This window comes from Platichthys flesus, chromosome 19 (genome assembly GCF_949316205.1).
Source record: "Platichthys flesus chromosome 19, fPlaFle2.1, whole genome shotgun sequence".
Classification (NCBI taxonomy): domain Eukaryota; kingdom Metazoa; phylum Chordata; class Actinopteri; order Pleuronectiformes; family Pleuronectidae; genus Platichthys; species Platichthys flesus.
In genome coordinates this window covers 2,208,721-2,234,695 of record NC_084963.1, presented here as the reverse complement: position 1 = coordinate 2,234,695, position 25,975 = coordinate 2,208,721, and the positions used below count along the sequence as shown (strand labels likewise).

At 48.5% G+C, this 25,975-nt stretch overlaps 1 protein-coding gene and 1 pseudogene across 1 annotated transcript; one reads left to right on the top strand and one right to left on the bottom strand.

The window, feature by feature from the left end:
* Window positions 1-121: 121 nt before the first annotated feature.
* LOC133974869 (MAM domain-containing protein 2-like) lies at window positions 122-10,061 on the bottom strand. Its single transcript, XM_062412663.1, has 15 exons — window positions 9,851-10,061; window positions 9,608-9,718; window positions 7,377-7,654; window positions 5,439-5,523; window positions 5,110-5,247; window positions 4,676-4,953; window positions 4,371-4,464; window positions 3,924-4,070; window positions 3,596-3,715; window positions 3,324-3,463; window positions 2,861-2,960; window positions 2,081-2,248; window positions 1,735-1,988; window positions 597-681; window positions 122-475 (listed from the first exon to the last, which is right to left on the bottom strand). Exons 1-15 carry the CDS (start codon window positions 9,879-9,881, stop codon window positions 429-431), a joined length of 2,076 nt encoding a protein of 691 aa, XP_062268647.1. The 5' UTR covers window positions 9,882-10,061; the 3' UTR covers window positions 122-428.
* A 3,652-nt stretch (window positions 10,062-13,713) lies between these two features.
* Window positions 13,714-25,975, top strand: LOC133974867 (amyloid-beta A4 precursor protein-binding family A member 1-like; annotated as a pseudogene).

Sequence of the window (25,975 nt, the reverse complement as noted above, 5' to 3'; positions counted from 1 at the left end):
TTCTCCAAACCTTTTTAATTTTATGGCCTGATACCTGTATTCTCTGAAAGAACCAGCAGGGGGTATCATAACTGTGTCTTGGCCTCTGCAGTTACCAATGAAAAGACAAGAACAAGAGTCGTGTGGAAGAACCGTGTCACTTTATTTGAGCGTGGAGCATTAATCTAATGCATATAAATGTGAAGACAAACACAGTTAAACAAACTCTCTGTTGACACGGAGCAGGAAGGAAATGTCAACTGGGACACAACTGATATGTTTGGCTCCATGAAAACAGAACTACATGATGAGTTTCACCCAAATTAATTTCTACAGGTTCTGATTGACATGCTTTCCAAGGGGGGGGGGGGGGGGGGCAACATGTTAATTGTCTAATGTGCAAAAACAATATGTGATACCAGGGTTCATGCATCCGACAGAGCGGCTCTCTACTCGATCTCGTTGGAGGTTCCCACGGTGGCTTGAATCTCCATTTCTGCAGGGAAATAGAAAAACGAGGAAGCTGCTTTATATCTTTAAATAAACATTGGTTCATTTTCTTTCTTTCTGGGATGTTTAATCCTGAGGGACTGGTTGAATATCTAGTTTTTTCTTACCTGGGCAGGGTCCACCTTCCAAGGTAATGTCATCAATGGCGATGTCGCCCCTCACTGAAGATCCCCTGGTCGCTTCAAACACAAGCTGGGACCAGACGAAGGGAAACAGAGAGTTTAGATTATTTTAGAAGCTGTTGGAGGTTTTTTTTAATGTCTCCTTGTTTCCATTAAAAAGAGAGCAGTGGAAAACACAACCTCTGCAAAGGCCTGTTAGTGGCAAGACCGTGGGTTCAACACAACTTCTTTCTGTTGGCACGTTTATGGGAAAAGTGACCTAACGCTGGTGGAGACTGGTTCCCACTAACATTCACTTGTCAGTGACATAATCTGCTCACATGTCTCCTTTAAAGCTGCCACAGTTTTCTGTGATCAAACCCTCCAACAAGCGAAGCGGCTCTTGTTTTGGCAGCGTCTTATTTGAGCCCACAGTCGAGGGTAAGTTCCATTCTGCTAATTCCTCCTCCTGCACTCGCTCTTCCTCCCTTTTGAGAAACTGATGAAGTTCTGCCATCAGTGTGTCTCTCTGCAGGATGAGATCACAGCTGTATCCTGTGCAGACGTTTCACTGCTGTACAGAAGCTGCTTAGTGAGACCGTTAATGGAGCAGTCCGATAACTATGGAACAAGATAAACATCGACTTCATAGTTATTTATCATGAAATCTAGTTTATAAACTTCACATAAATCTTAAAAAATATTTTGAAGCTTTGCCCAATTTCTCTACATGGAAGGTTTTCTGCTAATTTTAAAAATAGATTTGGCTCAAAGTTTTTCTGAAACGGCAGCAAAGTTGTAATTCATCCTGTGAAATCCACCCTGAGCCAAATATATCTACAGTGTAGATTCTATTCTGTTTATTCAAAGTGTTTTTCTTTCTCCTTCAACCTCACTGTGTTTCATAACGTGTATTTGTAAGTTGACCTAATGAAAAGAACCAGCTCCTCTACCTTGAATTTCTCATGTCAAGCTGTGGTTCCACCTGAAGTCCAATAAAAACCCATCAACACAATTAAGAGACACGTGTACATTAATCTAAATCAAAGACTGAGAACTGCATCACAAGTCAAACTCAGCCACGTCTGGTTCTTAAATCTAGAATCTAATAAAGCAGCTCGGAGAGACTTTGCTCCTCTCTTGCCTGATGCAGGCTGTCGCTCTGGTATTCCACTCTGGCCCTCAGCCAGGCAATGCTCTGCTCGCCACTCTGCTGCCAGAGCAACACGTCGTCCCCGCCGTTGTCCAGGTGGACGCCGAGCCGGCCGGTTCCGGAGCCGTACATGTGGTAGTAGAAGCTGAGACACTGGGACCCCCTGGAGCCCCTCAGGGGGCGAGAGAGCAGCCGGACGCTCTGGCCGGACAGCATGTTCGAGGCCTCCAGGTAGAGGTAGTATCCTGTCAATCAGAAGTCAACAGGTTGTTGTCATCACAGCTGTGGACGTGCAGATGTTCCAGTGGTGGAGGCCGAAGGGGAAGGAGCCGCTCACCCAGTCCCGCGGTGTGGTCTCCTCTGGGCCCCGTGTAGGAGGTGGGGGTGGGTCCTCTCCTCAGCTCCCAGTCTGCAGCGTCGGTGTGTTTGTCCTGAGTGTAGCCGCACAGCCCGGCCTCGAAGTCACAGTGACCGGGCAGAGGGGACGACAGCGAGTCTGCAGCAGCTGGTGGTGGGGGGGGGGGGGGTGGAGTGATACCGTGAGACTGTAGCAGGATACATGTTTTATATTGTTGTCTTCAGGGTCTTCTTCACTGAGGCTCAGATCTTAAAGCTCAAAGCTGAAAGAACTGAAATGCATCTTTCAGGAAATTGTAAAGAAGATCTAGAAATATCTGTTAAGACTCCTGAAGTTAACAATGAGGAACTTTTGGCTTCATCTCTCCAGTCTGCATCTTAATGTGATCCAAGTTTTTATTTAAAGTTTTAAAGTATCAAAAAGTTTATTAAGTTTCTGATTAAATAAAGAGCCCTGGTTAGCAGCAGTTGTTTTTTACACTTTCTTCAGCATTAAGAGCTGACTCATCTGTTTTATGTGACATGTTAAAATTTCCCAGGGAATAAATTCCTCATTATAATAACAATTAGGCACATTAAAGGGACTGATATCTATGAGTGTGTAATTTCAGATTTCAGATCTACATCATATTTGAGAAGTAGGGCTCTAAACCTGTACCTAGCTCTATCGTGTTAGGGAGTCTGTTGCTGCTTGATTGAATTAAAGAGCCTGTTGGGTCTTGGTGGAGGATTTGAGATCCACTGACTCTTCACTTGTTACCTGTTGCCGGCAGCTCACAGTCTCCGAGCTTCACGCTGATGTCGTCCAGAGCCACTGAGCCACAGTCCCAGAAGCTCCTGCAGGTGCTGATGAAAACCACCTGAGGAGAAGAGCAGGGAACAGGAAGTGAGAAGAACCGAACCCGAGGGAAAGAGATTCATCGTGTTTAAAAAAACAAAAGAGAAAGAAAAGTCAGAGTCGGGAAAAGCTTTGTGAACTTTGGCATCAGAGTGAGTTGATCTTCATCACAAAGGTCGGAGGATGAGGCTGTGTCGTCTAAGAACAATAATTTATATATATATACAGTATAGATATATGTTTTTATCACTTAAATATTGCTTTCTTTCTTCTATCCATCTTGCGTCCTCTCCTTTCCTTCCGTGTCCTCCTCCTTTCCTTTCCTCGTTCCCTCTCTCCTCCACCCTGTCAGACTGAACTGTATTCCCACTTCCTGTCCTCTGACCTTGGAAGGCTGTGACGTATGGAAGGTGGCGTCCGCAGCGATCCAGATTCCTCTGGACTTCTCTCCCTGGCTCCAGATCTTCTCCTGGCTGCTGCCGCTCTGCAGATAGACGGCCAGGGCCTGGTCCGTCTGGTTGAAACCTGCAGGGGCCGGAGTTATTTCTACTCAGTGAGTCAGTGAAATAAATCACAGCCAATGAATCACACACACACAGGCCCAGAGAAAATCTAATATCCCTGAGTGAGAGGAGCTTGTGTGGTGGTGGCGCTCACCCCTCAGAGAGAAGTAGAAGCTCAGGCAGTACTTCATGTTCCCGGGCAGAGTCGGCCCCGTCAGGCGGCTGACGTAGCCGGAGCGTGGGCTCAGCCGAGAGTTAGCCAACAGGAAGGATCCTGCAGGAAAAAGACAGCGTTTGTTTCCTGGACTCTGCTCGTCAGGGACCGAGGCAGATCTTAGTTTCACAGCTCTGTTTGTTTTAGAACATTTTCATTGAATGGTTTCACTGTTTTAAAGCCGGTTGCATCATTTCTGTTAGCATCTCAATCTGTTTCAAAGGGGAAACAGTTGATCAGCTCCAGGATGAGTTCTCTGGGTCCCCACCTGCTCCCGTGGTGTGGTCTCCGTTCCTGAAGATGTTGGGCTTCACGGACACTCTCCTCCACGACGACCCCTTCACCTGGTCCTGGGTGTAGCTGCAGAACCCGGACTCAAAGTCACAGCTGGCGATGGAGGGGTCAAAGGTCGGCTCTGTGGAGACACGTGGAAGGAATCAGCGCTTTCTCAGCTTGATAACAATTCATTTTGTGTTCAGGCCTTTATCAGATTTAAAGGTGCTGGAGGATGATACGTTTTGTTTGCCAATGATTTTCTTTTGACTACCCACAGGACAAACTGTTCCTTCTATGGGCAATGGTCTTTTAGTTCTTGTAAAGTTTGTTGTTTGTGTGTCCTCATCCCCCCCCACCCCTCTGTCCTCCCTTTGTCCACCTCCTTCATTTTAACTCTGAGATAAACACGACTGTTTTAACGAGCGTGAGAGCAGCTCACCGGTGTCCGAGCTGCAGAACTCGGAGGAGAAGGAAATGTCATCAACGGCCACTCGTCCGCCTCTTGGACTGTTAAACGTCACTTCAAACACCACCTGAGAGGACAGAGGGACGCATGGAGACAGACACACTCATAAACACACACACATAAATGCACAGCTGTTGATTTAAGGATGGTTTGTCTGGTGCCAGCAGCCACGACAGAACTTTAACGTCCACCACGGATCATGAAGAGTGAATCTACTCATTTCAGAAGTCCCAGTATAGTTTCTGTGACGTGCAGCTGGTGTGTGGCCCCTGGCTGACCTGCACAGAGTACGGGGCCTTCAGGTCCACCTGCACCGGGATCCACCCGCCCAGCGTCCCGCTCCACTCGCTCTGCTCCTCCAGCTCCGGCCTCCACAGCTCCTGGTACTGGCCCAGGCGGTCGCGGGTGTAGACGGAGAACAGGTTCCCTCTCTCCACGCTCCGCTGGTACTGGAAGCTCAGGCAGCCGGACATCGGCACTGTGGTCATGGGAGACACCAGTTTGGCCACTTCCTTGAAGGTCTTGGCGTAGATGGAGTCCACGTACATTAAGTGACCTGAGGGACGAGAACATAAAACCCCCAGATTTGAAAGGAAATAGTTAAAACGATCAGTAAGACAGTGAAAAGGAGAAATTTGGTTTAAGTAAGGTAAATTAGAACCTGCAGGTCTCCGACGCCCCTCTGTGCAGATGTGGGTCACATGTCACTCACCTGTCCTGTTCTGGAACGTGTGGTCGTCCAGCAGGCCGTTGTGGAGGAGCTGGACTTCCCCACCTCCAACGTACCAGTTCACATTGGCGTTCCACTGGTTGCTGTATCCACACAGATGAGACTCCTCGAAGTCGCACTCTGGAGACAGAGGAAGTGAACAATCGTCAACACACCCTGCTGCTGCTGTAACTGTACACGCCAGCAGATGTGTGTGTGTGTGTGTGTGTGTGTGTGTGTGTGTGTGTGTGTGTGTGTGTGTGTGTGTGTGTGTGTGTGTGTGTGTGTGTGTGTGTGTGTGTGTGTGTGTGTGTGTGTGTGAAGTCACCGACCCAGGCAGAATCCGGGGCTGATGTGGATCTCGAAGATGGCCACGCTGCTCCCCGGGGTCCCACCAGGTTTACCCTCGATCACGACCTAATCAACAACACGTGCTCAGTAACGTTAGCCAGAGGCACACGGCGTGCCGCACCGATGACATCACACACAGTGATGACATCATACACAGTGAGCTACAGTGCGGAGGGTCGGGGGGAGGTCACGCATGAGAAACTGAGAAATCCAATTTAATGTCCGAGCTCGCGTGACTCAGAGAGGAAGAGACACACCCGGATTATTACATGAGGTCAGGGCCCGTATAAGTGTGTGGAGGGGGGGTCGGGTCAAATCCCACATTGTACTTAATTAGATTGATATTATACGAGTCAAACGCTGAAGCAACGAACAGCAAACATTTAAATCTATAAACCTTAAAGGAGACTTTAACCAACATTCACTTCCTTTCAACTCGATTTTGGTCTCCACCAACTCCTGAGAAGAACTAGCTGTTAAGAAAGTAGAACGGAGTAAAATAGACAAATGTGCAGTGAAACCAAAACAAGGATCTAAAAGAGGCTGAAAAAAGCTCTGTGGCGCAGAGACTATGTTACTCAGCCTTTCTTTTGAATTTTGGTATTTAGGGAATTATCCTAATTCACTTTCTGATTGATATCTCTCATATTTGGAAGTTAAATACATACGTCTACTAAAGCTCTTTAGTGACCGTATTGAATCACACTATTAAATCATTCCATCACTTGAAGTAAACCATGAGCAGCTGTTTCCCTCCTGCTTTCAATCTTCATATTAATGCAGATTTGAATCATATCTGAGGCGATGAGTTGAAGATGTTAAAGGAAAACTTGCTTGACAGCGACTGAGGTCGTTTTGGCGACTCGAGAATAGTTCGGTGGCTTTTGTGTGGAGAGAAAAGTAAACATCAACCTTTTAGTGCTAAATATAAACCTCTGATATACAATTAACATTTTTCCACCTTGGTCTGGACTGGAAAGTGTTTGTGTGCGGAGACCCCCCCCCCCCCCCCTACAGCACAGGCCTGGCTGAGCATTACCGAGGTCACAACCCTGTCAGAGTCGACTCTGCCTCTGCACGTAATATAAACATGTGCTGTACTGGTCCCACAGTGTTTGGATAATGTGTGTCCCTGGAGGTGTGTGTTCATATTGGCCTGTGTGTTTAATCTCCACCTATATCTGTCTCTTCTTTAAACAGCTGCATGAAAGGTGGATTTCTGCAGCTCGGCCGTTTGGTTTATGAAGAACTAGGTCTGGAATATCAGCAGCTTTAGTTATTACAACATTATTTCCTCGTTTGCAATCACCACAGTCATTTATCTAATTTAGCAGCTTCAGAGGAATCGACAGTTACGTTGCTCATGACCTAATTTCATCTTGAAGAAATAGATTTTCGGCTTTTAAGATCACAACTTCATTTTAAAACACTGTCAAATATTATTAAATACTGGAGATGTTCAGACTCTCTCTTGTAATATGAACATTTTTATTAACATTTGGTCTCTTTCTCTATTCATCTATCTAATCTCTTATTTTTTAAAGTTTTTAACAGCGGTCCTTGAACTCCATCATGTATAAAACTAAATTTATAGTAAATAAGCATAGATTTTTTTTTTTATGCATGATTCTGAAAACTTTTCTAGCCACCACTCCAAAATGTCAAATGTCAAATCCTAAGAATCGAAATCTTGCAGATTCAAAAACATGACAAACATTCAAACTCCTCAGAGGATGAACCCTTTCCACTTTGAGAGGTCGAGGCCCCTTTTCTCTCGCTCCATCATCTGCCTGAATGTTAATGTTTCCATACGATGGACTAAACCCTAAACATCCTTCAGACACTGCTAGAGAAGCTTGAGACGTGTTTATATCTGACGCTGGAACATTTTAAACACAGATTGGACGTCGGTGCTTTACCCTGTAAGGCTCCGTGTTGTTCTGCAGGTCCATGCTGGAGATGACCCAGCTGTCGGACGGAGCCCGGCTGCTCCACAGAGGCCTGTCGAAGCTCCTGCCCTCGGAGCGCTGCAGGACCTCCAGGCTCCCAGAGCCCGTGATCTGGTACACCAGCCTCAGGCAGCTCCACTCGCTCTGCTCCAGAGCCGGACTCAGCAGAACCCCGGTGACCCCGGGTTTCTCACTTGCACCTCTCTCAGCCTCCTGCTCATCCACCGAGTCCACTGCCACAAAGTGACCTGGAACCAGGAGGTGAGAGGAATCAGATGAGACACAATGTCGAGAAAGATGAGTTGCATGTGTGTTTTGACGGAAGTGGACATTTTGCACGAGGATGTCCAAAGACAAACTAGTCGTTGACCTGGTGCAACGTGAAATCCAGCTCAGCTCTTACAGCAGCATGGTCTGTGAGCTGTGTCTGTGCTGCAGGGCGCTCGGAGATCCCTGCACTCGTCTGTCGCTTATTACTTTTCCCTGTAGAAAGCCCTCGCTGCCTCCGGGCTGCTGCATCCTGACAAACACATGTGTATTCATGTGTTCTCACTGACACACACACACACACACACACACACACACACACACACATACACACACACACACAAAGCCACCAGGGCTTTCACTCCAGTCAATTCAAGATGAATGTTTGTGTTTACGTAACGTGGCCTCACACGCAAACATGTTGTCTCAATATGCAGAAGTTGCAGAAGAAAGACAAAGCATCGATGACACCACTTGTTTTTCGGGTTGGAGCTCAAACTGTGCAGCACAGATCCCAGAGCAGTGGACGGAGAGTAAATGAGCAGGAACTGCATGAGCACATCATTAACGCACCAACCGCCCTGACCTTCTTAACCAGCCGGCGGCAACGAGGATGGAAACAGGAAAAGAGAAATTGGCTGACGTATCCCGGAGGAAAGGGAGACGGTGAGACGGGCTCTGGAGGTTTTAGAAAAGTTAGAGCGGAGAAATGTGGTGGAAAAAAATCACCAGGCCTTCATGGCAGAGTCTGGCAGCAGATACAGAAAGTGAGTGAAGCAGCAGGAGAGTGGAGGAAGTGACTCGATCCTCCTGAAGCACTAAGATGTGATTGATCCACGTCTCATTTATCTAATATATCAATAATAGTTTGTCAACACTACTAGTTTCTAAGGATTGTTGCTCAAACAAAATGAGCAGTTTGGATATATGATTAAAGAGAAACTGACATTTTGGATTGTTTCCAACATTTCTGAAACCGAATTACAGACAAACAGCCAAGAAGTTAATTGATAATGACTTTGTTTTGGTTGTTTGTGGTTTTGCCACATGATGAGATCACGATGTCTGTTGGTTACACACAGGGCTAGCATCAAGCAGCTAGCCTAGCTCTGTCCATAGTTAACATGGTGTTTGTGCACAGAGCAAATGTCTTTCTGCTAAAAGCCTCCTGATAGGAACACACAGTTCACCACAGGGTCAAACAGAATTATCATTTTTGTTTTGATACATGAAAGTTTATCTTGTTCTGATGCTGCACTTACACACATGACTCTTGCCCAATCGTGTCTGATGTGTCAGCAGCAACCTGCCTCTGGAATCTGACCAGCACCTGAACCCATTCTTCCGGACGTTGCTTTTCAAATGTAGGTGGTTTGGTTTATGGACGGGGTTTTGTGTGATTAAAGCTAAGTTAGAAATCTGAGAGAGTTTCCTGTAACATCAACATGACCTCCACCTCTTAAAACATGGCCCCGTCTCATGTGACAGGGCCGTGCAGCTGGGGGCCCTCAGTCAGGCCCCTCTGCTGCATGGACTTCAACCCACACACATGAATCCACATGTGTGCAGATGCAACAAATGTCCGAGCAATTAAAGACACTTAAATTGTGACGTTATTTGAATCGTAAAAAGCATCTCATCTGTTTCCTTTGATTCTCTGACATTACGTCGAGTTGGACGTGTGCAGCGCTCGTCTGTATCAGCCGCGGTACCAACTCCAGCAGAATGCCTAAATGTGTTCCTTCACTGACTCCAGATGTGCAGACCGAGATGCTGGAGTCAATGCACACCAGATGTGGTGGTACGGCCAAACTCAGCATCACAGCGAAAACCTGTTCCTGCTACTGGTAAGAGCCACAATACACGCATCTGAACTGAAGAGGTGTTGAACGGGGGGGTGAGGACACAGTGGGAGATCTGTGGAAGTGCAGTACCATCTTTGTGCAGGGTCCAGCTCGCGAAGTCTGAGTCGGACGTGTACTCGCAGGTGCTGGACTCAAAGCTGCAGGAGCCTGGCAGCAGTGGGTTGTGGGCTTGGACGACGGCTGCCACCGCAGACAGGGGAAAAGGAGAGAGAGGGCACAATTAGAGAGAGAGGGGGGGGGGGTGGTAAGTATGAATCACGGCAACTGGCATTAACAGCACCGTGCCCTCATGCACCATTAAAACAAACTCACCAGCAAAAGTCAGGAGGCACAATGGAAGCATCGCAGCGTTCTGTGGGAAAGAACTCAACTCTCAGAGGAAACCAGAAGAAGCTGAAGTGGGTCTTGAATCCAAAGTTGGAGAAACAACAAGTAAAAAAGTTTTGTTTTTGAAGTTTCCTCCCCGTTGTGTCTGTGTGTTGCCTGAGTGTCTCTCCAGCTCGCACACTGGCAGCACACTGCACAATCTCCACAGGGGAAAAGTGTGTGTCTGGACGCCTGTGCAGGGAGGAGGAGGAGAATAACAGAGGGAGGGGGACGGAGAGGAGGAGGAGGAGGAGGAGGAAGGTGAGTGATGAGGTGGTGGGGGAAGAACGAGTGAGAGAAAGGGAGAGAAGGTTAAGAAAGAAAGAAACTAATAAAGTCGAAGAGATAATCTTGAAGTTTCTTCATGAGAAAAACAACCTGACGATTTTGGCTCAAAGGCAAATTTATGTTTATATAATTTTCCGGAGCTTCCTCTTCTGGCTGAGGGAGAAATGACTGACGCTTGACTGAAAACAAAAACTCTCTTCAGAATTAAATGATAGAAACATTTAAAATGAGATAGTGAACTCCCACAGTGAACCAGTACAAACTGACAGATTTCTGATTAACTCAAGCCAACAGGAGGTTTCTGGTGATGGTCTGGTGTGTTGACCAGCCTCACAGTTACACACATTACACAGGGTGGAAACATATGTGTGTATGAAGATGGACAACATGACAGCTAACCATCATGACCCTCCCCTCCTCCGTGTTAGTGGATGGTGACTGACTCACGATTGGTTGAACTCCTGTATCACCAGTTCAAGATGACAAGATGATATTTTAGCTTCATCCCACGTTGTCCATCTTCATGTTATTTACCTCCCTCTCCCGACTTCTCATTAAACTTCCATTCACCACAAGAAAGTCTCTGTTCTCGTTGAAGAACACAAAGGGTGGAAGGAGGAGGATGTTGTGATGTGGTCACAAGTTCCTACGATGGAGTTTGGTCGGTCTTTGAAAACTGAGCTCACAGTTTTCTGTCTTTAACTTATTAATATGTTCAATAATCTCATCAAATGCTCTGACTATAGTCGCTTTTGGACAATAGGTGTGAAGAATACACAACTGTTTGTACGTTGTATCACCGCACTTTGAGACTGTGAGGAAACGATGCTTCACTGAGTGAGCACAGGCCTGAATAAACAAATGATCCAAACTGTGTTCTCCAAACCAACAGAGAATCAAAACACTTTGCAATCGTCTGAAATATTTGTCTTGGCTTTAGTCTTCCACAGATTACAAGCATTTGGTGCATTCATCAATGTGAAGTCTGCAGCAGCTTTATCTTCAATAGAAATGAGCCATTCGGGAAATTGGCAGAGAGGCAGGATCCTCAAAGAGGAATAAAAGAGATTATTCAGAAATATGAGTCAAAGTCGGGTCTCAGGGACTTTTTGGTGACAGCCTCACTGGAGGGGAGCTGCAGAAGGGAATGGGCTGAGAGGTAGAGGAGAGAAGAATGTGCCATGTTGGAAACAGGAGATTAAACTGTGCAGTAACTTTTTTTTTTTTTCCCGATGGAACTCTCTCATCCACATTTGTGATCCATCTGTCCGACTCTCTGTCTCTGTCTCTGCAGTCGTCTTGATCACACTCACTCCTCCAGCTCCTCTGTGTCAGCAACGTTTTTGGAAAGTGTGTAGGTCTCAAAAACAGATGGAAGATGAATCCCTACACAAGTTCAGATCACAGCTGTTAGTGATGTTTCTCGTGAAAACAACAAGGAACCCAGTCGGACTGGAAATGAATCATTACATCATGAGTGTAGCAGTGTGGGGAAGAGAAGAAAGAGAGAATGTGTTCAAAGGACAACATTAATAAATTATCAGTCATCTGTTAATTTCCTGGTTGTCATATCTGTGCCAGAGCTCTAATAAATACTGAGAGTGTGTGTGTGTGTGTGTGTGTGTGTGGGGGGGGGGGGGGGGGGGGGGGGGGTCATGTGCAGAGCATGCAGAGGTTATTGTTTTGCATGATGTTGATGATACAGTTATTTAATGTTCTCCCCAGTATATGAGGTCCTCCACCCTTTTCTCTGGGAGCAGCCCAACAATATTATAAATATTATAATGTTTATGTATGGAAACGTCTGGATTTAAAGATGAATCATCAAACACTGGGCCGATGCTCTGTTCTAAAGGGATGGAGCCAGGTTATCATCATTCATACGCGATGTAATTCAATACATTTTAGAAAACAAGAGCTGGTGTCACTGAAAGTAGAAGTAAAATCTAAATTGTGCAAACACAGAGTTAAAGGGATCCGTCCCCCCCCCCCCATCCTGCTGCAGAGCGCCCCCTGCAGACCGTCTGAAGACACCGGCCCTGGTGTCTCATCTGCATATTGGAACGTGCAGGCTGTATTCAATCGAGGCCACTGGCTTTATTTATTTGCGTGATATGAGATAGACGTGCGATGGAAAATGATGAAACATTGATGTGTGTTAATTCCACTGATGGACTCGCTGCATGCAACACAGCTGTCAGAGCCTGTACAGTAGATCCCTGTCTGCACAGAGACTCAGGGAAAGACCACAAATTATTGATGTCCTCTCCGGGAAATAGAGCAGCAGAGAACCCGCCTGGATGAAGAATGGCTTGTGTGAGACGAGGTGACTCCAGCAGCAGCAGCAGACTCATCTCCTGATTCTGCAGGTTACACACTTTGTGTCTCGGAGCTTCCTGATTGGCTGCGGGGTCGTTCACTCTGCAGAATGTGTTCGATAACGAGAGAGGGCACTAACAGACGGGCTGCCATGGCAACCGCACTCCGTCTTCATCCTCCGTCACGTGTGGTTGTCACGGTAACGGCTGCTCCGGCAGAAGGGGTGGGGGGGTGGGATGGGGTGGGGTGGGGGGTTGGGGGGGTGCACGTGACGTCTGTGTGGATGTGTCACAGGAGCTCGACGGTGTGTAGACGAGGGTGTTATTGATCTGCTCGGCCTCCGAGTGACACCACAACATAGAGACCCCCCCCCCACCACACACACACACACACCTTATTAATATTCAGTGCTGGGTTAATAACTGAGTTAGCTGCTTCATGAGCATCACTGCTGAATATCCCGAGATATTAATAAGCTCAGGATCATCAGAACTAAATTATTCTTACTGTTTGAGCATTAGATAATTTTGCTGCGTCAGAGTGTTTCACCAGAAAAAAATAATAAATGACTGACAAACAAAGATATGAACTTATTTCTGTTCTGGGCACTAAAACAATATCTTATATCATCATATTACAAGTGAGTAAATAACAATGCATTGAGCAGGATTAGAGTATAGATGTATAAAACACATATTATTCAGAGCTGTAGAAAAAATATGCTTTAAACTTAAAATAACATTTATCCTGATGATTATTTATTCATACATATATATATATATTAATAATATTTCCTTGTGTTTTCCTAATTTGCAGTGCGTTGAACTCTCTACCACTGTAGAAATGCATCTTAACAGCAATATTTTCTTTTCTTTTCAGGTTATTTTTATGGTTTATTCTTTTAACTTGCAGACTTTTCCTAAAGCTAATTCTGCTGCTGTTGTTTTTTAATTTTGAATCTTCTTCTCTCAGGTGTGTGACACTGAGTTTCTGCTGCGTTGAACAGGTGGATCACAGCGCCCCCCGCCGGCAGACTGTGGTAACACCGCAGCCACCGGTGCTGCAGCAGCTCTGCAGGCTGATGGAGGAGGAGGAGGAGGAGATGGGGGAGGAGGAGGAGGAGATGGAGGAGGAGGAGGAGGAGGCTTCACACGGAACTGTTTGTGTCTGAACGACCCGCATCAGCAAAGGCGCTTTGTGCACCGTTAATCCGCGGTGACGTCACGGTGCAGGAGGGGCGGAGCGCGTTAATCCCACCGAGTTGTGAGGAGGCACCGGCGGAGCCAGGGCGAGCCGAGCCGAGCCGAGCCGAGCCAGGCGCGCAGGCACCGGGGAGCGAACTGGACAGGGAGCGATGCCGTGTTCTGCAGCCGCCGGAGCCGGGCCTCTCCTCCGCGGACACGCAGGTGGGTGTCGTGCGGGACGGGACCGCGTTCGGTGGTGGTGGTGGTGTGGGGGGGGTTAACGTCAGGGAGCGTTTTACACGTTGATGTGCATTTGGGTATATATTTAAAATGTCACGTCGGGTGCCTCAGGGTCCAGATCCCGGGATGAGAACATCCATCCGCTCGGTTCCATCTCCTCCGGGACGAGGAGCCGCTCGGTCCGGGGCTGGAGACGCCTTTTAAAGAACCGCGGCCACTACCTGCTCTCATTCTCAAAAGTCATCGTGATATCAGGATGAAACCCGTCAAGGCCACACAGCAGGAGGAGAGGGATTCGAACCAGCAGCGGTCTGGATCCTGCTCGTGCATTAATGTCAGCGTGCATGTAAACACAATGTCAGGGTATCGATCCAAACATGGAGCTGAGGATGAATCACGATGGAGGAAGCTGCAGCTGATGAAGCATCGTCCTCCATCCACCTCACAGTTCTTTATTATCATTATGAATCCGTCAGTTTTATAACAAACGTCTGAAATGAGAGTAGACCTGAATTCCTCTGGGGCCCAAGGTGACATCTCCACATTTCATAAATCCCAAAATCTCCAGAGTTTCAGTTTTTCTATAGTTACATAATTCAAAGAAAAGCAGGAATCCTCCAGGGCTCAGACGCTCGTCCATGTTTCATCATCTCTGCTCCAAATACTGAAATCTGTCAATCAGCCTCTTAGCTTATGATTCATCTGAGGACGGTTGTAAAGACGACATGAGGCTGGACTCGTGAAACGTTCCTTACATCTCACCTGGTCCTGGATCAGTGTCTTCACCACAGCATCTTTGTTTTTGTCTTTAATCATTTAAATGATTGTTTAAAAACTGAATATGTTTTCTAATCCCTTCAATTGGCCTTGATGGATATTTGTCATTTTGCCATTTTACCTTCTCTGCATCCTCGCTATCAGATAAGATAAGATAAGATAAGAAGAGTTAAGATAAGATAAGATAAGAAGAATTAAGATAAGATAAAATAATCCTCTATTAGTCTCACTATGGTGTAAACTGCCTTGTTACAAAGGGGACACAAAGATGTATATTGAATATGAATCTGAGTTCATTTAGATATTTGAAGGTAAAAGAAACATTTGATTTCTCCCTGTTGGGTCACAAGATCAATAATTATCAGTATTGATTATTTATTTACCTCCTAAAAGAAACAGTAATCTAGAAATATATATAATAGACATTCCCCTGAGCTCTAATGAGAAAGACTCAATAATTGATGGTATATCTGTTGTTTGTTGTCTTCATTATAGTGTGTGTCTGTAGGAGAGAGTTCAGTGAGCAGTTGTTGTCGGCGAAGGCCCTAAGTGCGTTACAGAACACGTGTGTTGTTGTCAGTGTGTGTTTTTCTGACCGTATAAGATCAGGAAGTTAATGTCTTGGTAAATCCGTGACCCGGCAGCTTCCAGCGCCGCCGAGCAGATGGAGGTGCAGCGGCTCCCGGCTCCACGGGCCTGGTGCGACCCGCTGCTGCTGCCAGGGCCATCTGTGACCCGGGGCCACCCCCCCCCCCCCAAGCCACCCGGGGGCCCAGAGCCCTGAACCTCCCGGGAGCCCCCCCCCCTCACTCCTGCCACCTCCCAGCATGTTCGCTCCCCAGCAGTTGTGGTTCGTGCTCAGATTACAGAATCAAACTCGACCTTTGCCCTCTGCGCCTCCTCTCCATCGACCATCTCCGTCTAGACTTTACATAACAACACAAACACACTTCTGTTGCACCACAAGTGTTTCCAGGAGAAATACACAATTAAGTCATCTCCCAGTCCCTTTAAGAACCAGCTGCTGTTGCACCCTGGTGGATTTAACAGGTGTAATACTACACCTCTGACTTCTGACCAGTTTATTTGTCGGTCGATTCCTTTTCAGCCTCTCATGACAGCGAACGGGCCGAGAACCCTCCTGATAAAACCTCACTGTGCGACCGACACACCCCACGGATGCTCAGAAGGGCAGAAACCTATTTACTATTGAAACAGTGGGCGAGTTTCAAACCTCTAACTCTCACTATCGGTCTGAAACTAATGTTGTGTCTCTTAAGATGTGAGAAATCCCCTTAAATCCGTTTCCCATCAGGAGGTTGTGATTTTTATTAAACGTGTCACTCCAGGAGCTTCGGTCAAATATGTGCGACCGAGAATTAAAAAAGCTTTTTCCCAATAAAGCAACCTAACATCCATTTATCACCTTTTCCATAATAACTTAAATCCATAAACCTCCCGTTTTAAAGTCCAGTCCCTGATGTCGGCCTGTGATGATGAGATAACTGATGTAAACACTGATTGCCTTGTCATATCCAATAAGTATCAAAACTGGCTTTCTCACATTTATTATTCATGTCGCTGCCCCCGTCCTCTCGTCTGAACCGGCTCTCATCAGATACAAGAGACACGTCCCTTCTCGTCCTCTTCGTCCTCCTCCTCCACCTCCTCCTCCTCCTCCTCCTCCTCCTCCTCCGGCCTGTGCCATCTGCCAGCTGCTGGAGGACGGATGAGTGCCGTGCAGATTAAAGTGCAGTGCACACCCAGATGAATCCCAGAGGATTTAGGTTTTCTCCCTCAGCAGGCAAACAGGGAGTCCCCGGCCTGATACTACATCACTGTAGTAACCGGAGACCGTTAATAAAAATGGAGGTCCGGAGAATTGAGGCCAAACGTGGAGGAGCCTCTGTATCTGTGAGGAGAATGACTCATCTCGATCTCTGGTCTTCTTCGGTGCAGCACCGTGTTCATTTTGTAAATCTCAGTCGTCTGAGTATGATCATGATGGAGTCGTCTCCACTTGGTGGTGATGTCCTTTTGAGGGTTGGTGTTGAGATGTCGTGTTAATTATCTGTTAAAGCACGTAAACGTTCAACATGAAGGGAATTCAAAACCTCACCTGAGGTCATTTAGCTGCTTCCATAAAGATGCATGATTAAGATATTGTTTTTTCTGAGAATTAGCTGAAGCCGTCGTCCCCCCCCCCCCCCCCGGTTTAATTGTTCCCGTTCATTCAGTCAGTTGAGCAAACAGAGACACAGAGGAAGTGGAACTCCACTGTTGGGTTTTGTAAAATATGAGAAACAAGTGCCCTTTGCAGGAAACATATATGTTCTGTGAGATCAAAAGTCCCAAAGCTAAAAAATAATCTATTTTCTATTTATAAACAACATTTTAGATCAAATAATTAAGAAACTGATCAATAACTGGTAATTGTTTTAATTCCAAACAAATGTATTTGAAATTAAGGCAAACATTTTGAGTAAAATCATTCTACTACCTCTTCTCGTTTACCTTTTAATTTGAAATCTCACTTCCTGTCTCCGTCTCTCCAGGCTGAGCTGTGAGAATGTTCTGAGCAGCCGAGTCGCATCATGAGCCACAAGAACCAGGGCGAGGTGACGGAGGAGCCGGGCGAGGAGCACAAGGCGCCTCCGAGGAGCCGGCAGCCCAACGGGTCGACTCGCGGGGAGCCTCCGGTGCGTCGCTCCTGGAGGCCGTGTCAGATGCTCCACCAGGACGGGGAGCCCAACCCCCTCCATCACCACCACCCTCACGAGCATCACAACCCACACCACCACCACCACCCGGCAGCGGGTCGCGGACCTGCTCGCCTCCGCCGGCACCCCGGGGAGGGGCAGGCTCAGAGTCCTGATCAGGTTCCAGAGGTCGCGTCTTCCAGGCCAGAAGCCGGAGAGGGTCGGGAGGTCGATCCCCTTCCTGTCGCGCCGCTACGCCCTGCCGTCGCTCGCTATCGTCGCATGGGCGACCCAAACCCCAGGCTCAGAGGTCAAACACAGAGGCAGCCAATCAGAGAGCTGCAGGACTCATCACACGGGGAGGGTGTGAGGGAGGCTCCGGCGGGGGTGCAGCTGCAGCAGCGCTCTGCAGATGATGCCGTAACCGACCAATCACAGGACAGAGCATCTCCTCACCACACTCCTGCTGCTGTGGGAGTCCCCACCCACCTCCCACCTGCGCCTGCTGCCCACAACGAGCAACCTCCCCCCCAACACGCTCCCCACGCCGAGGCGGGGGAGGAGGTGGAGGAGGTGAAGGAGAAGGAGGAGGAACAGGAGCAGGCGGAGGAGGATGGAGACTGCCGCCCGGCGACAGGAACCTCCGTCTGCGGCAGTGACGACGTTGAGGCGGTCGCCGGGGGGGCGGAGGAGAGGACGGAGGAGGACCAGGAGGAGGTGATGGAGGACGTGGCGGAGGACATCGCTGCTCAGGGAAGTGAAATCACAGATCTCTGCTCGGACACGGAGAGCGCGGCCTCGCTCAGCATGGACGGCCCCCTCCACAGCCCGCCGCCGCTCCACTCCCCGACCCCCCCCTCCTCCCCCGACCTTCCTCCTTTCCCCAGATGGACCACTTCAGCGAGGACGCCAGCATGAGCCCCGTCCCCGACAATGACCTCCCCGAGGACGAGGACTGCTCCGAGTCCTGCTCGCTGTCCCGCTCCACGTCCTGCTCCGAGTCCTACCCCAAAACATACGCAGAATTCTATTCCGAGTCCCATCAGAAGTCTTTCCCGGAGCCCGAGTCCTACTCGGAGCAGAATTCTCATCCCAACTCTTTTCCGGAACCTCTCATGACCTCCTACCCCGAGTTACCCAGAGGACCTTGCAGGGCGTCCAACCGGAGGCCCGAGCGCCACGAGGCCCAGCAGGAGTCGAGTCAGGAGCCGTTCACCGGCCACAGAGAGGAGAGGGTTTCCCCTTCCTCCCCCACCAGGGGCTCCCATCATGTTCCGAGGCAGGTCCGGGACCGCCGATCCCACCACTCCCCTCTGGACCGCTCCGTCGGCTGCCGGCTGCACCACTACGACGGACAGTCCGACGGCGAGGGGGAGAGCGGACGTCACAGCCCCATTCCCAAAAGTCACCGACGTGCACCGAGACAAACCGAAGCCCGGGACAAGAGCCCCTCGTCCGGGCACAGCAGCTCCGCCGAGGCCCTGGAGCAGCTGAGTGTGGGGGGCCCCCCGGGGGAGGGAGGCTCCCGGGGCTCGGGAGACGCCATCAGCCTGGCCATCAAAGACATCAAGGAGGCGATTGAGGAGGTGAAGACGAAGACCATACGCTCCCCCTACACCCCCGATCAGCCGGTGGAGCCGATCTGGGTGATGAGGCAGGAGGTGAGCCCCACGGAGGAGGTGTACTCTCTGCAGTCTGCGACCGGACGTGTGAGTGGCCCCTCGCTTGTTGTTCATCTGTTAAGAATCAGTTGTTTATGATCCTTGTTTCTTTCCTCTTGTGTTGTGGCAGCTCGGAACAACGTTTGTGTTGAAATACCAGATTGTTTGTGTTGTTAAGGATCATTTTTAAACATGTCCCTTCAGAGAACAAACAAAAAGCTGAGGTTTAGATATTCTTCACCTTTCAGTGGCACTTTGTTTTTAATGGAAATGTGCTTATTCACTTTCCATTAAGTTAAATGAAAAGATTGACTATGAGTATTGAGCCTTTCTCTGTCTAACAGCTGTGTTTATTCTGTTGTGTTATATTTGTTTAAAACACTCGATCAGAAATATAAAAGTATATATATAAAACAATTCAAGGTCTCATATTTGAGAGATATTTTTTCTCTATTTCATTTTCTTTACTCTGCGCCGAGTGACTTTCCTCAAGGAGTCGGATGTTTGCTGCAGTGTTGCAATGATTCAACTTGATGTCATTGCTTCCAAGAAACTTTTACACACAGATTTACATCCTTGCCTTTCATTTCACCAAGTGACACTTGGATCGAAGCCCAAATCATAAATCTTCTATCCCAGGAGAAACTTCACGACTTTCTTTCTTTGTGTTTCTTTCTCGGCAGTCGTCTCCCAAGTCGCCCTCTCAGTCCGAACCGGAGTCTCCGTCGTGCTACGCCTCGGGTCCGGTGAGAGAGCAGCTCAGTCCACGCAGGCCGGAGTCGTCCAGGTCCCTCCACCCCCAACACTACCACCAACAACACAACCCCCACCACCACCACCAGGGCCACGCGGCACAGCAGAGGGATGCCGCCAGGCCGCCGCAGACCTACACTCAGCCGCAACCACACGCACACACGGCGCCGGGTGGACAGCGGCAGCACCAGACGCTCCCCCCCCCACAGCCGAGGCCACAGGCTGAGCCACAGTCTCCTCTGCAGCAGCCGCTGTCCGCCGAGGAGGTGAGACCGAGCGCTACTCACTTCAGATCCGCCCTGGATACAGAGTTCTCTACAGTGTGGACGTAAAGGAATCCTCTGTTAGCTGGTTCTGTGTAGTTTATACTTCAGACTCTGAATAAAGATGGAAGACAGACACTACAACCATCTTTATTTACAGTCTCTACAAATAACGTCAGGGGTGAAATCCTGTGAAACCAATAATATACAGATTAATAATATCTAATAACATTTAAACAGCTGACAGTCAAAGTCCTGCAGAGTTTAAATGAGTTTTAAAGTGTCTGAGCAGTTTCTCTTTTCTTGTGTCTCCTCAGATTCGCAGATCTCTTCCCTCTTTCCCCACGTTTGTGGACGGTGAGTTGATTATTTCCTCCTCCGTCGTTTTTCAGGATGAATTCTTGAACATGTTTATCGAATATGTCCAAACGTAGCAGGTGTTGATTGTCATATCTGCACTCTTTGATCTGTATGTGTGAGTATGTGTGTATTTGTGTAGCTTTGCCTAACGAGTGCTCTCCGGTCATCACAGTCCTGGGACCATGTGACCCCGAAGACCTTATTGACGGCATCATCTTCGCCGCCACCTACCTGGGCTGCACCCACCTGCTGTCGGAGAGGACGCCGACAAAGAGCGCCCGCATGCAGCAGGCGCAGGAGGCCATGAGCAGAGTGAGGGTGAGAGCACAGTTCATCTGATTCAGTTCAAACAGGAGAGAGAGGAGGTGAAGAGCAACACAACACGTGAATAGAGTCCAAGAGGCTCGAGTGCAAGCGTAAGTAGAAGCTGCCACTCGGGATCTGGCTCTGTCCACTAACATGGAGGAGGCAGGGCTTGTGACCTGTACTGCAGTCAGCCACCAGGGGGCGATGGAGGCTTTGTCTTCACTGGTGCAGACTCATCATGGCGTCCATGTTTCTACAGTCTGGAGTGGGAGCTGTAATAAGATCCTTCATTTGGCCTTTAGGTGATTTACTACATGACAGAAATAAGAGGGTAAATATAATGAATTATGTGGTAAATAGGATCAAATCCTTTATTTTAGTTTGTACTTTTATTGGTTCTTTAATTCAAAGGCTAACTGTTGTTTTATAGTTTCATATTTTGGCAAAGAAGTCAAATGTATATTTTCCTATGTCTAAATTTATAAAGTAAAAGCGTCTGGATTGTGTCTGAAATGACATGTTTCCATTAGATTGAATTTAACAGCCATAAAAACCTGGATTCTGTTGTTCCTCTCAGACTGTGTGGAGTATTGTTAAAGACCTTAAAGCCTTTTAAACACATTATATTTACTCCAGCTCCCTCAGAGCTCAGATATGGAAGCTGCAGCTCCTTGTTGTTTTATCTCTGACACACTTGGACACGTCGTGATGATGTGACGGAGCTTTGCTTCACATCTCGGTCTCAGAATCCACAAACCTGCAGCAGGCGTCTCAGCCGGAGGGAGAAGATCCCCGGTCTGTGCACAAAGAATCGTCCACGCGTGGCTGCTCCGAGCCGCACCAGCTCCTCTCCTGAGTGTTACATAAACCACTGTTCCCAGTCCGTGGAGAGCGGAGAGGCCACTTTCTGCTCCAGTCGCTGCGTGCGATGGCAAAAACGCACAAGGAGTCAAACTACATAATTTATCATTTGCCCACGAATTGAAGTCACGCTGCCTGGGTGAATCATTTGGAGTCGGTTTAGGTGCTGGTGAGGAAGACGAGCGGGCGGGGGGGGAGAAGGAGCTGAGGGGAACTCTGCTCTCCGGTCGGTTTGACTGACAGTTCCAGGACAGCGCCCTTGTTAAGGTCTGAGGGAGCCACAGGGAGGAGGCGCTGGGAGCCAGTATAATGATGAAGGCCATGCATAAGTCATCTCCTCTTTTGAGAAAGGATGAAAAGAGGTTCGTGTCTGAAGAAGATGAGCTCACTGACGTCTCACTGATGAGATGAAGGTTCAGAAACAGAGAGGTCAGAAATCTTTTTTATTCAAATCACCTGATGAGCCGATAGAAACCGTAGTTTGACTCCAGGTAAAAGTCCTGATCCTGAATCTTGAGCCTTGAAAACGACGAAGACGCATTTCAGGGAGGAAGTGGAGACGAAGTGAAACCTCTGATCTGAGACCAGGCATCGAACAGAAACACACAAGGACACGTCTCCGTCCGCGGGGGTCGAGCGGCGTGTCACATCGATAGAGAGCAAACCTCTGATCATCTCTGCTGCACAGGCCTCCGGGCGTCTGCCGGTGTCAGAAGTGATAGACAGTAACATCACTGTCCTCCCACACACACACAGACACACACAGACACACACAGACACACACACAGACCCTATTGTCCATTCATTTAGCATTTGAAATGGAGGCAGTGGATCCAGCTGTTTCCTCTTCGTGTCTGAGTCTGTGTCTCTGATCTCTGCAGGCTGCTCAGAAACAGGCGAAGAACAGGAAGAAGGTGAGTCCTGCTGGATCTTCACACCTTCAGCTCAAAGAGGTTTCTGTGACTCCCACACGTCTGCAGAGTCCTGGCTCCTACACATCTCCCTGTCTTCATGTGAAAGGGCTTTTTGTCTCCGTCACTTGTCCTCATTAGAGTTGATGTTTTCTGGACAGCAGTGACACCTGCTCTCCTCCGTCACTGCTGTCAATCAGCCTGTTGCTTCCTCCGGTCACTTCTGCTCTGGTCGTTTCTCTGCAGAGCCCCGACGCCGAGGCTCCGTCCACCGCCGAGGTCGATCTCTTCATGTCCACGCAGAGGATCAAGGTCCTCAATGCCGACACTCAGGTAGGACAGAATAAGAAAAACGAGTCCACCTGACTTGTCTTCATCTGCAAACACCTGAGATCCTCCAGCACTGGAGGGGAGGGAGTTACTTTCAAGACTCAGAGGGAACCTGGTGTTCTGTGGGTCCCCAGGAGTCTCTGATGGATCTGCCTCTGAGGACCATCTCCTACATCGCCGACATCGGCAACATGGTGGTGCTGATGGCCCGGGGGAAGATGGTTCGATCCCGCAGCGCGCAGGACAACCTGGACCACGCAGCCGAGCAGACCACCATGAGCCCGGACGACAGGCGCCTCTACAGGATGATCTGTCACGTGTTCGAGTCCGAGGACGTGAGTCAATGTTACCATAACTTTTAACGTACAGGTTTTTAAACGATTGTGGAGTTTGTGAGGGAAACCAGAAGTTTATGAATCTGGGGATGAGCAAATAGAAACGTAGTTACCTGTGATCATTGCAACGTATTTATTTATTTTAGGGGAAATTACTATTTTGTCACTGGAAGTTAAATGAGAAGTTGTTTATCTTAGTTTAGCACAAATACTGAGATTAGACTAAGATCTGGGCAAAAATATACTTTCACTTCATAATATAATATACTTTCTGCTCAACTACACACATCAGAAGTATCTCTGCTCTAATAACACAGGTAAACAAGAGAATGTGTAACAAACATCCAATGTTTCCTGTTCGTCTCAACCGTCCGTTAATAACCTTAAAATAAAATATTATAAATAATATAATACTCTCACTCAAACAACGTCTAGGAAATATCAGATAAATGAAGTTTGATAAACAGTTTACACCTTTAAAAACTTTAGATTGTAAGTCAGAACCTGGAGTGTCTTTAATAACTTTTAAAACTGATCACTCACAAGCTTCTCCCTCTCTCTCTCTCTCTCTCTCTCTCTCTCTCTCTCTCTCTCTCTCTCTCTCTCTCTCTCTCTCCCTCTCTCTGTGTCAGGCTCAGCTGATCGCCCAGTCCATCGGTCAGTCGTTCAGCGTGGCCTACCAGGAGTTCCTCAGGGCCAACGGCATCGACCCCGAGGACCTGAGCCAGAGGGAGTACAGCGACCTGCTCAACACCCAGGACATGTACAACGATGACCTCATCCACTTCTCCAAGTCGGAGAACTGCAGAGACGTAAGTCCGGCAGCAGGGGGCAGCGACATCACAGGCGATCAAAGGACGGTGACGTTAAAACCTTAAGAAAAGCTGGAATTTAAATGAATATTCCACTTGAATATAGATATATGTTGATGTGTTGTTCGTGTGGAGCAGACGCCTCCAGTTTGAATCATGAACTGGAATGAGTCGTGATTGTTTCACATGAGCAGCTGAGTCACGTCTGTGAGACAGTTTGAAAAAAAAGGAGATTCAAGTCCACAACCTCAGAATCTGAATCGACCTCGTCCGACCTCGGCCCCTCCTCCTCCTCCCTCCTCCTCCTCCTCCTCCTCCCTCCTCCTCCTCCCCCCCCCCCCTCCTCCTACCTCCCGCTGTCGTCTCACATCTCTCACCATGGAGCCGTCGGCTGCGAGGAGCTCGACCCGTCACCGTTTCCATGTTCCTCCTGCAACTGTTTGAATTGTTCACAGTGAGTTTCACATGAACACATTCCGCAGCTCGGAGCCTGACCTCCCGGCCTCGGACCCGTCTCCCCGCAGGTTTACATCGAGAAGCAGAAAGGAGAGATCCTGGGCGTGGTGATCGTGGAGTCGGGCTGGGGCTCCATCCTCCCCACCGTCATCATCGCCAGCATGATGCACGCCGGGCCGGCCGAGAAGTCCGGGCGCCTCAACATCGGAGACCAGATCATGACCATCAACGGGACCAGTCTGGTGGGTTTACCGCTGAGCACCTGCCAGAGCATCATCAAGGTCAGTGCTGCTTCCGTCTGGTTTCTAACTTTATTAGTTTATTGTGTCGTAGCTGAACCGTCTCCGTCCCCCCCCCCCCCCCAGGGTCTGAAGTCTCAGTCCAGGATCAAGATGAACATCGTCCGGTGCCCCCCCGTGACCATGGTGCTGATCCGCAGGCCCGACCTCAGATACCAGCTGGGCTTCAGCGTCCAGAACGGCATCGTGAGTGTTCACACCAGTGGAACCGACACCGAGGCTGCTCCTCTCGTTAGGAACAGATTCTATTATTAATACAAACGAGCGCCAGTTACTCAGCAACAGACGAGGAGCGGTGCTTGAATCTGTCATTGTGTGTGTGTTTGTGTGTGTGTGTGTGTGTGTAGATCTGCAGCCTGATGAGAGGAGGCATCGCAGAGAGAGGAGGCGTCCGGGTCGGCCACCGCATCATCGAGATCAACAGCCAGAGCGTGGTGGCCACGCCTCACGAGAAGATCGTCCAGATCCTGTCCACCGCCATGGGCGAGGTGAGGACACGTCTCCAGACATCAGAGGACACGTGAAGATGAATCTGAAGCTTGATTTGACTTTTGTCTGAAACGTTCTTGTTGCAGATCCACATGAAGACGATGCCCGCGGCCATGTACCGTCTGCTGACCGCCCAGGAGCAGCCCGTCTACATCTGAACACACACACACACACACACACATCACTGTCTGTCGTTACTGCTGTCAATCATCTTTGAGTTAACACCCCCCCCCCCCTCCTCTCCGTCATGTTTGATATCACTTGACTAGCCTTAACCTGTACGGTGTGACCATGTGAACATGCTGGAGGCAGATTATCTCACTAGGCCGAGTGTTAACGTGACGTCTTATGTTTGACCAAAGAGAACTTGTGGATTTTATTATTGTGCATACGTAGGTGGCAAAGAGTAAAATACGACCTCTTGGTTCAATAGCTGTAATAATCTGAATGTACTCAAATCATGTTGGACCTATCAGTTATCAGGGCGACACCAGTGATACAGGACTTCTGCACTGAAGCGATGGAGGAATGCATGTACAGTGCTGCTGAATAAACTCTAAAGCAAAAGACCGGGCGCTGTGTTTGGTTTTTGTTCGACAGGATCTGAGATGAAGGCAGGAGGACGTTCAGTTTCCTGTTTGAGAAGAGACAGGACAAGACAGCGAGGAGGGAAGAGCAACATCTAGACCTCCGCCGCTGTCCTTCTGAAATGTTTTCTAGATCAGATG

Bases quoted from the DNA above. Each gene is read 5' to 3' on its own strand.
- LOC133974869 (XM_062412663.1), bottom strand. From the start codon at position 9,881: ATGCTTCCATTGTGCCTCCTGACTTTTGCTG. The intron at 4,465-4,675 runs GTCAGCCAGGGG...CTGTCCTCTCAG, and splicing joins AGGCCCCGTACTCTGTGCAG to GTGGTGTTTGAAGTGACGTT. The intron at 1,989-2,080 runs GTGAGCGGCTCC...TCTGATTGACAG, and splicing joins AGACCACACCGCGGGACTGG to GATACTACCTCTACCTGGAG.